The sequence below is a fragment of the Podarcis raffonei genome, chromosome 3, assembly GCF_027172205.1.
Source record: "Podarcis raffonei isolate rPodRaf1 chromosome 3, rPodRaf1.pri, whole genome shotgun sequence".
Taxonomy (NCBI): Eukaryota; Metazoa; Chordata; class Lepidosauria; order Squamata; family Lacertidae; genus Podarcis; species Podarcis raffonei.
This window is the reverse complement of record NC_070604.1, coordinates 8,019,031-8,032,740: the sequence shown is the minus strand read 5'-3', so window position 1 is coordinate 8,032,740 and position 13,710 is coordinate 8,019,031. Positions and strand designations below refer to the sequence as shown.

General features: G+C 42.6%; 1 protein-coding gene across 1 annotated transcript; it reads left to right on the top strand.

The window, feature by feature from the left end:
- Positions 1–1,337: 1,337 nt before the first annotated feature.
- On the top strand, positions 1,338–8,393 carry C3H13orf42 (chromosome 3 C13orf42 homolog). Its single transcript, XM_053383295.1, has 3 exons — positions 1,338–2,131; positions 6,007–6,157; positions 7,606–8,393. Exons 1-3 carry the CDS (start codon positions 1,715–1,717, stop codon positions 7,848–7,850), a joined length of 813 nt encoding a protein of 270 aa, XP_053239270.1. The 5' UTR covers positions 1,338–1,714; the 3' UTR covers positions 7,851–8,393.
- Positions 8,394–13,710: the final 5,317 nt, after the last annotated feature.

Here is a 13,710-nt window from a genome sequence, read left to right as displayed (position 1 = left end):
CTGTTAAGCTGGCTTTGCTAATAAGTAAACATCTTCTTTTTTTAAAAAAATAAATGTTTATTAAAGTTTTACAAAACAAAGAATTCATCATTTCAGATAGATCATTCCATTAATTAAAACCCACAGAAAAGTCAAAAAACAAAAAATATATAACAAAAAAAGAAAAAAAGAAAAAAGAAAAATCCACTTTAAACAGTTACAAAATTCCTTATCCCTCTGTCCTGACCTCCTCACATCTCCCTTTTTTGTGTTCCTCTTTATTCATCTGATTCAGCAAATTCAAACCCATCTTCAAACCATGCTTACAAATTATGTTTTTCTAATTATTATGTCCCAAGTTTTCATTATCTTAGCCCATTCCTCATCTTATATACTAAGACATAATTTTATTCTGTTCATAACCCCCTTCTCCTTTTTGAAAATTTACTTTTCATTCACATTTAACCAAATCCCACATGCCCTGTTACCTTCACTTCCCACATCATGTTAACACTCAAACATTTTGCAATATTTTTGTAAATAGTCCTTAAACTTTTTCCAGTCCTGTTCCATCAATTCTTCTCCCTGGTCCTGGATTCTGCCAGTCATTTCAGCCATCTCCATGTAGTCGATCACTTGCATCTGCCATTCTTCCACGGTGGGTAGATCTTGTGTCTTCCAGTACTTGGCGAGAAGTATTCTTGCTGCTGTTGTTGCATACATAAAAAATATTCTGTCTTTCTTTGGCACCCGTTGGCCAACTATGCCCAAAAGGAAGGCCTCTGGTTTCTTGGGAAAGGTAAATTTAAATACCTTCTTCAGTTCATTATATATCATTTCCCAGTAAGCCTTAACCCTTGGGCATGTCCACCAAAGGTGAAAGAATGTTCCCTCAGCTTCTTTACATTTCCAGCACTTGTTGTCAGGCAGGTGATAAATTTTTGCAAGCTTAACTGGGGTCATGTACCACCTGTAAATCATTTTCATAATATTCTCCTTTAAGGCAATGCATGCCGTAAACTTCATACCGGTGGTCCACAACTGCTCCCAGTCAGCAAACATAAGTAAACATCTTCAGCCAACTTTGTTTATTTGGCACGTGTGTTTTGGAAGACAGTTTTATTTTATGGCCAGCCTCCCATGCTCAGGCTGCTGTAGGCGGTGTAATGGATCTGGATATCCTAGTCCACTTTATTCTCAACAATAGTGTTATCAGATAGCTGCAACCATCTCTCGGTTGCCATAGCACAGAAAACAAAACCCCTTCAGAAGCAGTTGAACTGCTGCCTGGTTTTGCAATGTGCTTATCCAGTATAGAGCTCAGCAGTGGAAATGCAGGGGGACCCTGGTTTCCTGGCATCTTTTAGTTTAGCCTTATGAAATCCTCATCTGTCTCTCATTACCTCTTAACAAAATGTGTTTTCCTTTATTCTTCATTTCTAAGGGTAGTTCAGTACCATGGTCAGCACAATGAAGGCAGTAAGCTGTGCGACCCTTAAGGAGAACTAAAAATATCTTAAGGAAAGATGTGACTGAAGAAATTGGTATGATTTCATCATCTGCTATTGTCTGAAATAAATAGATAGATGTAAGTAGGCAGCTGTATCTGCAAGAAACTGGATTCTTAACTACAAAAGGGCACATGGCAAAGTGTTAGTTTCTGCTACAGGCAAGAACCATGTATTGAATTGAGCCTCTGTATGATCGATGGGTGAGGTGAAGAAGGACCTGCACAATGCTCAGGAAGATTCACGCAATATTTCACCCCAACTCCCGCAGGAGAAGCCTGTCCGATGGAATCCCTACTTTTGATGGCTCTGCAGTCCGGTTGATCCGTAGCACCTCTATGTATGTGCTTGGAGATGAGGATAACAAATTCAGCGAGCCTTTGAAAAAAAGCAAAAGTACCACCAGCCTGGATTCAGTTGCCTGCCTCCATCTGAAGGAAGAAGAACGGGCATGGATGTACTCAAAGACTCAAGACTGTTTGCAGTACTTGCAAGATTTGCTAGCTTTGAGGAAAAAATACATTGAGAGCATCAAAGATCTGAAGTCCAGTGACAGGGCATCTGATATTTCCTCAGTGTCTACAAAATCTTCCAAGACGAGGCAAAAGTCACCAGCCACGCCTCCACCAGTACAGTCTTCCAAGGTAGGAGCTATTGCATCACATGGTTAAGAAAACATTGCTTATATGTATGATAAGATAAAGGCCCATAAAGGTTTCAAAAATCATGTAATTAGAAAATCACTATATAACGTTTGGATAAGATATAAAGATCTCCTAGGAAGGAAAAGACCCAGATGGCTTTCACCAATGGAAGCTAAGGCCCCCCCCAAAGTTAAATATGGAGAATAAATGGTTGAGATACTCTGACCTTTTGCTTGAGGATAATGAAGGATTTAAATTAAGACCATCTGATCAAATCAAAGACAAAGTGGATTGGCTTCAAGATTATCAGATCAATGAATTATTGAAGCTTGACAAGAAAAATGGTTTTGCAATGGAAAAAAACAAATTAGAAACAGAATTGTTAGATACCAATGTTAAACATTTGTCTAAGATGTATAATTTACTGTTGGAATGGCATACAAAGGATGAACAAGTGAAATCTGTGATGATAGATTGGGTAAGAGATTTTGGTCACAATATAATGATGGAAGATTGGGAAAGGTTGTGGAAGTTTAATAATAATGTGCACAAGAGAAGCGAGACCCACAAATGTGATGTGTTTCTCTCTGTAATACCTTCATTGGGTCCATCCCCCGTTCAGTTTTTCACACACATCCATTACACAGAAGTATCAAATACAACTTACACTTTGTTCACCCAACCCTAACCCTTTCCATCAATCTAGAGACATGGTGACTGCTTGGTTTAAAAAACAAACAAAAGCAAAATTCTGAGCAGCCGAAATGAGAAACTTTCTCAGCAGGTGAGGCCATGACTGCAGGGAGTCTAATTTCAAGAAAGTGAAGCCATGCTTTTTTTACAGCCAGTAGCTAAAGAAGGCATCGACAACCGTAGATTGTGTTTAACCTTTGGACAAGTTTCTCTCTTGCTGTTCTTCTTTTGAAAAAGAAACACCATTAGTTTTATGCAAATCAATGTGTTCCGTGCTTTAATTTCTTTATTAGCATGGCAGCTGCTCTCAGATTGTTTTAAAAAAAGGCTTTCATTTCACAAGCAGGTATGTTATTAGGTGCGGTATTGAGTAGATTACTCCTTTGCAGCAGTGCCGATAGTGATTTAAAGTGCTATAGGCACACTAAACAGCATCCTAACAGAGTGATTACTATATTTGTTTACTCAGAAGTAAGTCCCACTATGGCCAATGGAACTCACTGGTAAGTGTTTATAGGGTTGCTGCCTACATGTGGAAAAAACATGATGTAACCACTGAAACCCTTAAAATGTGCTCTTGCACTATTTAAAAAGGACAATACAGTTGTTGTTGTTGTTGTTGCTGTTTAGTCGTTTAGTCGTGTCCGACTCTGCGTGATCCCATGGACCAGAGCACGCCAGGCACTCCTGTCTTCCACTGCCTCCCGCAGTTTGGTCAAACTCATGCTGGTAGCTTTGAGAACACTGTCCAACCATCTCGTCCTCTGTCGTCCCCTTCTCCTTGTGCCCTCCATATTTCCCAGCATCTCTTCTCACAAGGTGGCCAAAGTATTGGAGTCTCAGCTTCAGGATCTGTCCTTCCAGTGAGCACTCAGGGCTGATTTCCTTAAGAATGGACAATACAGTACAGAACCACTATTTCTGGGTGCCTGAGCCTAGCCAAGAGACTCTCACTAATATATACATCTCACACACTTGCTTACACTTACTTGTCACCTTCAGTAATGCTTTGCATGTCACAGCCTGATAGGGAAAGGGAAATGCAGCCACAGAGATGGATGTTCAGCATGAATGCTGCAGCCAGGAGCCAGTTGGAAAGGGGAAATTGTGCTTTTCCAGAAATCATAGAATCATAGAGTTGGAAGAGACCACAAGGGCCATCGAGTCCAACCCCCTGCCAAGCAGGAAACACCATCAGAGCACTCCTGACATATGGTTGTCAAGCCTCTGCTTAAAGACCTCCAAAGAAGGAGACTCCACCACACTCCTTGGCAGCAAATTCCACTGTCGAACAGCTCTTACTGTCAGGAAGTTCTTCCTAATGTTTAGGTGGAATCTTCTTTCTTGTAGTTTGGATCCATTGCTCCGTGTCCGCTTCTCTGGAGCAGCAGAAAACAACCTTTCTCCCTCCTCTATGTGACATCCTTTTATATATTTGAACATGGCTATCCTATCACCCCTTAACCTCCTCTTCTCCAGGCTAAACATGCCCAGCTCCCTTAGCCGTTCCTCATAAGGCATCGTTTCCAGGCCTTTGACCATTTTGGTTGCCCTCCTCTGGACACGTTCCAGTTTGTCAGTGTCCTTCTTGAACTGTGGCGCCCAGAACTGGACACAGTACTCCAGGTGAGGTCTGACCAGAGCAGAGCAGATATATATTGGGACCCTGCTGGCAATGGTGCATGGATGTGGCTACAAGTAATTTATACCATGCTCCCAGTGGGTAGGCATGAATAAATCTGGTAATCTTTAGCAGTAATAGTTAGGAAACATTGTGTGTGTGTGTGTGTGTGTGTGTGTGTGTGTGTGTGTGTGTGTGTTGTCTCAAATCTGCATTCGCAGCTGTAATCTAATCTGAACATATATGCGAGTAAGACCCATAGAACTGAATGGGTCTTACTTTGACAAAACAGGTATAGGATTGCATTGTAAACTGTGCATGATTAGTTATCCTTGAAACAGCCTATTAGGTAATTATTATTATTCACAGTTTACAGAAAACAAGAGTGAGTTTGGGCAGCAGTGGCTTCATTATGGTCCTTCACTGACTTCATGGCGAGGCTGGGATAATGTTCCTGTCCTCATCAGAATAATAATTTTCACTTCACAGAGAACCTAAGCAGTTCTCCAAGCTCACATAGGTACTGTAAGTACAGAAGGAATGAGAGTAGCTCCAGGATTCCTGTTTTAAGTAATTATTTCTGCAGCTGTGCTCCTATATTCATTTCTTCATCTAATCCCCCTTCAAGTTGATCTACACAATCAAGCAGAACCACACTAGAGGGTCATTCAATATCAAGTGATCCAACTTTCTTACTTCATGCCATCCAATTTTCTTAATATTTTGTTGATTTGTTGAATGAGCAAAACTAAGTTTAAATCTAAAATTTTAGCTTTTTATCTCATCCCGTTTTTTAATTATGAGGGTCAGAATTTTTTTTTTAAATTATAATTTTGGCCTTGTCACACTACACAAAAAACTTAAAAGCTTATCCCAGCACTGAGACATGTCAAAACTAAAAACACCAATCTCTTCAGAACTTCACGGGCTTTAATATGATATGTCACAATAAGGACTTACTTTAAATTTTAAAGTTAAGTTACAAAATGCTGGGCTGAGCTTTTAAGGCCAAAATTGTTGACTTTTTGAAAAGGTTTAACTAAAAGCTGTTGATTGTGATTCAGCAGGAAATGCTCTTCCCAAAACGGAAAAGTGGCGATGGGAAACGACCTAATGAATTTTTCCTGCAGTAATGCAGTTGTCAAGAGTGCCAGGACTTTGGCAGAAAAATAGGTGGCAACTGTAGATATGAAGTTGCACCGGTGCCTTGAGAAATGGTTCATTAAAACAACCCACATGGTAGTAGAACATTTGAGAATATACCTAAGTGAACCCTGAACTCACAATTTCCATTACATTGGCATTCTGAGCCAGAGCACAATCCAACTCCCCGAATTAAGCATAAAAAAACTTTAAAATGCAGGCCAAAGACAAATAAGTAGCAATGGGTTCAAAGAACAATTTAGCCAGTGATCAGAGATTGTTTTGTTGAAGAACATTTACAAGTCCGCTTCCACCATTTTGGTCCCACGTTTTGTATCCTTGGATATTGGGTTGTTCTTTGCAATAGCAAAGTCTATTTGTTCAAACCAAACTCCTGTCATATTATTCTGTTCAACAGATCTCAGCAGAGAGGAAAGCCTCCCAGCTCAATTCAGACGTAACCGAGGCAATAGCTTATTTTGACTCAATTATTGCCGAGCTAGATGCAGAAAGGCATCGGAAAATTGTGGTGAGGGATCACCCGCCACACGCAGATGTTGATTTTGATGGTAAGTAGGCATACAATTCAGGGAGCTGCTGAGTGACCATAGACAAATGACACATGGAAATAAAATAAAATCTGTCATAATAAAGTCATGCTGTTCATCAACAAAATTAAAGTTAAACCCCATAATGTAAAAGCTTTAAAAGCTGCTTGACTGGCAGAAATGTAACTGGTGTAACAAGCAACTAGCTCCTGCGAACCTAGCAGTTCGAAAGCACATCAAAGTGCAAGTAGATAAATAGGTACCACTCCGGCGGGAAGGTAAACAGCGTTTCTGTGCGCTGCTCTGGTTCGGCTTAGTCATGCTGGCCACATGACCCGGAAGCTGTACGCCGGCTCCCTTGGCCAATAAAGTGAGATGAGCGCCGCAACCCCAGAGTTGGCCACGACTGGACCTAATGGTCAGGGGTCCCTTTACCTTTACCTTTTTACCCACTGAAGAAAGGCCCTGGTGTTACCCTGCCTTCTGACATTACTTAACCTGTGGCCTTTGGGGAATGATTTGGTAAAACTTCCCCTATGATGCATACCAACAAGCAGGAAGTATTTTAGGTGAATTTCCCTCAGAGCCACTGAGGGATCATTGTGCCTTCGACTCTGCACATTCATCATTTCAGTCAGCAAATAACTTCAAATAAAATCTAATAGGGATGCAGGCAGGAGTCCTGCAGAGAGAGAGGGAGAAACTACACTATTCCACTGGGGTGAAGAATGGAGTGTCTCCATGCTGGACGTGGGTGGCGCTGTGGGTTAAACCACAGAGCCTAGGACTTGCTGATCAGAAGGTCGGTGGTTCGAATCCCTGCAATGGGGTGAGCTCCCATTGCTCAGTCCCTGCTCCTGCCAACCTAGCAGTTCGAAAGCACATCAAAGTACAAGTAGATAAATAGGTACCGCTCTGGCAGGAAGGTAAACAGTGTTTCTGTGCGCTGCTCTGGTTTGCCAGAAGCGGCTTAGTCATGCTGGCCACATGACCCGGAAGCTGTACGCCGGCTCTCTCGGCCAGTAAAGCGAGATGAGCGCCACAACCCCCGAGTCGGTCACGACTGGACCTAATGGTCAGGGGTCCCTTTACCTTTATGCTGGAGGAAAAGGAAGAATGCTTGTTTGGCTTGGAGTATGCCAGGAGAAGCTGAAAAATTATGCAGTTAGCCATTAGGTAAGCAAGTTGGCAAGGCAGTGAGACCATGTTACTACAAGAGTAACAGGTTGGTGCTGCCAGAAGCAGGCCGAGGAAAACAAGGTGCTTCTTTCTTTGGTCAGCAAGACTTCCAGGGTTGTTCAACATACTATTGTTAAAAGAAATCTTGGCTTAATGTTGCAGGTGAACATGGCCAATGTTATTGGGTGATGTGAGCACCCTTCGAAAATGCTTTCAGAAAGATCTATCTTTGTTAAAACTTTATGCTGCTGTGAAGGTGTATTCATTCCAATTTTGGTTCCCTCTTTCAGTCATTGCGAGCTCACGGGAGCACAGCTTGCATTCCAACTGGATTCTACGTGCCCCTCGGAGATGTTCCCAAGACACTGTCCAAGGAGGAAAGACGACAAGCCAATCGGAGAGAAACAGCCATGGAAGAACAATTTGCTCCAGAAAGAAACTAGAAAGATACCCAATATATTTACCTAAGGCTGTAGAGGGAGCATTCAATACTTTGAAGTTTAAACCCAAAGTGTGCCCGAAAGTACTGCTCTGATCTGGAAGTAAAATGCAATGCCCAGCGTGGAGTTCCTTACATATGAGGGCAGACTAAACCATCAAGGGCCTTTATGCTTAATTGGGGTTTACTTTTGCATGAAACACTTGACATAGTAGCTATCTTTTTGATACATATGGCTCACAGTTCTTCCCTTAAGATTGCACTTCAACAGAAGGGGCCCTGAACTTCCTAAATGCAGTATTTTATAGGCTGGAAACTGTGACATTCCCTGCTCCCACCCCGCAAATCACACATCTGTTTCTAACTGTCCTTACCATGTAGAATTTAATAGTACAGGTGTCACGATGACCTCTTGGACCTTTCCGGTTATGTTGTGAGATATGGGCAAGACAACACCTCCTTCCTCGTGGTCATACAATTTTGTCAACTTTGTTTATATTGTGGTGTGTGTGTGTGTTTTTAAAAAGTATTTGATGGCCAACCATGCAATACCCAGCTAAACAACCCTAAAAGTGGAATACCCATCTAGGATTTGTTTTTTAAGTGGCAAAGAGCAGCCGGACCACCTGTATTCTTACAATGTTGCGAAGCTCTTAAATAAATACTTTTTTATGTTAACATTTATAACCTGCTTTTCCTGATGATTGTTGGCCTTTTTTGTTGTATGCTCTCCCTTCTTCTGTTGGAGCACAAATGATGCTATTCATGAAGCAAATGTATGCCTATACATAAAGGTAAAGGGACCCTTGACCATTATCATAGAATCATAGAATCATAGAGTTGGAATAGACCACAAGGGCCATCGAGTCCAACCCCCTGCCAAGCAGGAAACACCATCAGAGCACTCCTGACATATGGTTGTCAAGCCTCTGCTTAAAGACCTCCAAAGAAGGAGACTCCACCACACTCCTTGGCAGCAAATTCCACTGTCGAACAGCTCTTACTGTCAGGAAGTTCTTCCTAATGTTTAGGTGGAATCTTCTTTCTTGTAGTTTGGATCCATTGCTCCGTGTCCGCTTCTCTGGAGCAGCAGAAAACAACCTTTCTCCCTCCTCTATGTGACATCCTTTTATATATTTGAACATGGCTATCCTATCACCCCTTAACCTCCTCTTCTCCAGGCTAAACATGCCCAGCTCCCTTAGCCGTTCCTCATAAGGCATCATTTCCAGGCCTTTGACCATTTTGGTTGCCCTCCTCTGGACACGTTCCAGTTTGTCAGTGTCCGTCTTGAACTGTGGTGCCCAGAACTGGACACAGTACTCCAGGTGAGGTCTGACCAGAGCAGAATACAGTGGCACTATTACTTCCCTTGATCTAGATGCTATACTCCTATTGATGCAGCCCAGAATTGCATTGGCTTTTTTAGCTGCCGCGTCACACTGTTGGCTCATGTCAAGTTTGTGGTCAACCAAGACTCCTAGATCCTTTTCACATGTACTGCTCTCAAGCCAGGTGTCACCAATCTTGTATTTGTGCCTATCATTTTTTTTGCCCAAGTGCAATACTTTACATTTCTCCCTGTTAAAATTCATCTTGTTTGTTTTGGCCCAGTTCTCTTATCTGTCAAGGTCGTTTTGAAGTGTGATCCTGTCCTCTGGGGTGTTAGCCACCCCTCCCAGTTTGGTGTCATCTGCAAATTTGATCAGGATGCCCTTGAGTCCATCATCCAAGTCGTTGATAAAGATGTTGAATAAGACCGGGCCCAAGACAGAACCCTGTGGCACCCCACCAGTCACTCTTCTCCAGGATGAAGAGGAACCATTGATGAGCACCCTTTGGGTTCGGTCAGTCAGCCAGTTACAAATCCACTGAGTGGTAGCATAGTCAAGACCGCATTTTACCAGCTTCTTTACAAGAATATCATGGGGCACCTTGTCGAATGCCTTGCTGAAATCAAGGTAGGCTACATCCACTGCGTTCCCTTCATCTACCAGGCTTGTAATTCTGTCAAAAAACGAGATCAGGTTAGTCTGACATGACTTATTTTTCAGAAATCCATGCTGACTATTGGTGATCACAGCATTCCTTTCTAGGTGCTCACAGACTGTTTGCTTAATGATCTGCTCCAGAATCTTCCCTGGTAATGATGTCAGACTGACTGGGCGATAATTATTTGGGTCCTCTCTTTTCCCCTTTTTGAAAATAGGGACAACATTTGCCCTCCTCCAGTCTGCCGGGACTTCGCCTGTTCTCCAGGAATTCTCAAAGATGACTGCCAGTGGTTCTGAGATCACATCTGCCAGTTCTTTTAATACTCTTGGATGCAGTTCATTAGGTCCTGTCGTGACCGACTCTGGGGTTGCGGCGCTCATCTCATTTTATTGGCCTATACATACCCATCCACTAGGTGTGGACAGGAGCCCGGATCCAAATAGGAAACATTAAATTTGTCCCAAGAACCCAAAAGGGCTTTGGGACACAGTCCTACATTCATTCATTCGTTTCCCCCCAAATAATTTTTATTTGATTAAACACGTGTAGAATTGTAACAGTACAAAATACATATCCATATTTAGAGATTTCTCTGAATCTCTAGATTTCCCACCAGGAATATAAAATATTCTGAGAGTACAGGCGTTTTAAGTTTCTCATAAGATAACAAAGGCAGTCATTTCCCAATCCCCTTGTTAACCATATGCACATTTAAAAGAAAAGTTGAAAGTGATCTCCAAAAGTCAGAACAATCAATGCTATTCAAAATGGGTCACATCTCTGATTATATCCTTTGGATTTTCACAATGCTTTGCCCATCTGGCTCTCTGACTTAACCAAATTTCCAACTCACATCCTTCAACTTGGAATCACTGAATGGGTTTATAAAGATTTCAGAAGTGGCAAATCAGCAGAAAAGCAAATTCCACCAACAGCAGTAGCATCTAGCATATGGTGCAGAGAATCAGCTGTGGTAGCTTTTGCAGTTTCATCAAATGGCAAATAATAGCAGCCTTATTCTATTGCTTCCAGTTGTGATGGTACTGCCTTGCAATTTAGGAGGGGAAAGAATGAACTAAATCCTATTAATAGATTTAAAGGTCCTTTGAGGGGAACAGCCATCAAAGCCACTGTTTCTTAAATTTTCTAAAATTAAACAGTGTAATGGAGCTGTAATAAGCAATTCCCTTCTTCACTCTTTTTCTTTGAAACCATCAATTTACCAGAGTATGCTTATCTCAGTCAATTTCAAGGAGAGACCCAGCTGATTAATCAGTTGAAGGGCCAGACTTCAGAACACTGGTTACGACAGTGATGAGGAGTTAATATTTATAAGTGGGGAAAGTATTTATTAATGAAGGCAAATGTTATTCCCCTTTAAAGGATCTTAAAGAATCAAATGGTCACAAATCCTCTGGGGGCCACAAGGCAAAAGTCCAAAGCCAAAAATCCTTCTTCTTTATTTTGTAGGCATCTATGCATGTACAGTGGAACCTCGATTGCTGAACGTAATCTGTTCCGAAAGACTGTTCAACTTCTGAAACGTTCGACAACCAAGGCGCAATGGGCAGCTGGCAACTTCAATGGAGAAAATTGAGAAACACGCCTCAGAAGCTGTTTGACTTCCAGGACACGTTTGAAACGGAAGCATTTACTTCTGGGTTTTAAGCGCTTGAAAACCAAAACGTTTGGCTTCTGAGATGCTCGAAAACTGAGGTACCACTGTACGCTGCTGCTTCTGCCACATGCTGCCCTGGAAGGGGTGGGGACAGGGCTCCTTGGAAAGCAATCTAAATGAGCATTTAGTGAAGTCCTGTTTCTGACGCTCTGGAGAATCACATGATTCTCAACCTCCCACCCTTATTTTATTCTCACAACCCAGTGAGCATCATGGCTCATGCCAACCCAGCAGTTTGAAAGCACGTCAAAGTGCAAGTAGATAAATAGGTACCGCTCTGGCGGGAAGGTAAACGGCGTTTCCGTGTGCTGCTCTAGTTCTGGCCACATGACCCGGAAGCTGTACACCGGCTCCCTCAGCCAATAAAGCGAGATGAGTGCCGCAACCCCAGTCGTCCGCGACTGGACCTAATAGTCAGGGGTAGCTTTACCTTTACCTCCCTATTCCTAGACCAACATTCTAACCAAAATACCTCCCTGACTCCCCAGTGTTCCCTTTATGGTAGAGACAGGGGACCTGTGACCCCCCCGAAATTGTTATGACTACAATGCCCATCATCCCTGACTATTGGCAATACCAGCTGTGGCTGATGGAAGTTGCAGCCCAACAATATCCGGAGGGATACAGGTTCTCCCTCTTGCTTTTCGGTCCCTTTCAATGCAATGTGGGCCAAAGTGGAAAACCACCAAAATAAGATCTAGCCCACAAACTTGCAGTCAAGTGAAAGCTTCCCCACATGGCCAGCAACATCATACATGGAATATTTTGTATTTTTCTCTTGTGAATCACCCTAAGATCTTTTGATGAATGGTTGTAAGTTAGTAAGCAAATAACTAAGTACATACATACATACCCACCCACATAGCTAAAGATGATTTCCCATCATTTGGAACTATCTTCAGATTATTTATCATTGCACTGTTTTCAAGTTTCCACTTTCTTCTGTAGTCGGGACATGGCTGAAGGCCATCATCCTGTCACTGTAATTCTGCTGACTTCACTTCTAAGTTAACTGCAGTTCTAATTGGTTTTGTCCTGGTCGTCAGTTTTTAATTTTTTACACAATGTAATAGTGTACAATAACATAGCTGTCAAGTGTCCCTTATTTGAAGGGACAGTCCCTTATTCCAGCGCCATGTCCAGCTGCTGTCCCTTATTGATGGATGTCCCTTAAATGATGTCCCTTAAATTTCAAAGGAAGCAGCTCCTCTCCCTCCCCCTCTGCCGGCCAGGGAGGAGGGAGGCTCCAACTGTGTTGCTTGGCTGCGTTGCTCACCCAATAAGAAGTCTAAGAACGACTGGGGGGTGGAGCTTGCATGCCTTGTGTGTGGCTAGTTAATGGAAGCTGAGGGGGTTTTTAAATGCTGGACGCCATTTTGTTGCATGTGCTGCTGCAAACTTTGCAGTGCAAAGCCAGGCTGGGGAGCCATCTTAAGTTGAGGCTGCATAGGCCTTGTGGTGCATGTGATTCAGATTCTATTCAGTTGAACCTCTGGTTACAAAGTTGGTTGGACAGCGTTCTCGAAGCTACCCAGCATGAGTTTGACCAGACTGCAGGAGGACAGGAAGACTGGAGTGCCTGGAACAGGTGAGGCTGCAGGTCCCTTATTTTGGCTGCTGGTCCCTTATTTTCAAGGCTGCTGGCCCCTTATTTTCAAATCTGTAAGTTGACAGCTATGCAATAAGGTGAAGGCAAACTGGTCAGCTGTAACCAGAAAGTGCATTTTGTTCTTTAGAGTTGCTCCAGAAGCAAAAAGATGGGGAGTCTCCTCCAACTGGAAGGAATGTCATAGGTGAACATGAGAGAACAACTGACCTGGGAGAGTCTCATGTGAAGCAGGGACTGGGAGCACACAGAGGAGTGACTTGCTCTCTGTGCTGAAACCAAAATTACGGCTTTGGGAACGCTCTAGAAAACAAGATCTGTTAGATCATTAAGATGGAAAAGCTCACAGTATCATCTCAGCTTAAATGAAAACATATGTCACAAAGACACCACCCTCTCTGGGGACTTTTATTCCAAGGGCACGACCCTCAAGGTTTGTGCTGAAACACCTGAAATCTTTCACTGCTGAGCTTGGCGGGGAGAGGCGGAAGAATATATCTGCAAAATCAAAGCTTGTTTAATCATTTCTTTCATCCATACAGAACAGCACCTATTTGATTACAGGCATGCGAAAGGCTGCGCTGGATGAATCCCAAGCTGGAATTAAGATCGCCGGAAGAAATATCAACAACCTCAGATATGCAGATGACACAACATTGATGGCAGAAAGTGAGGAG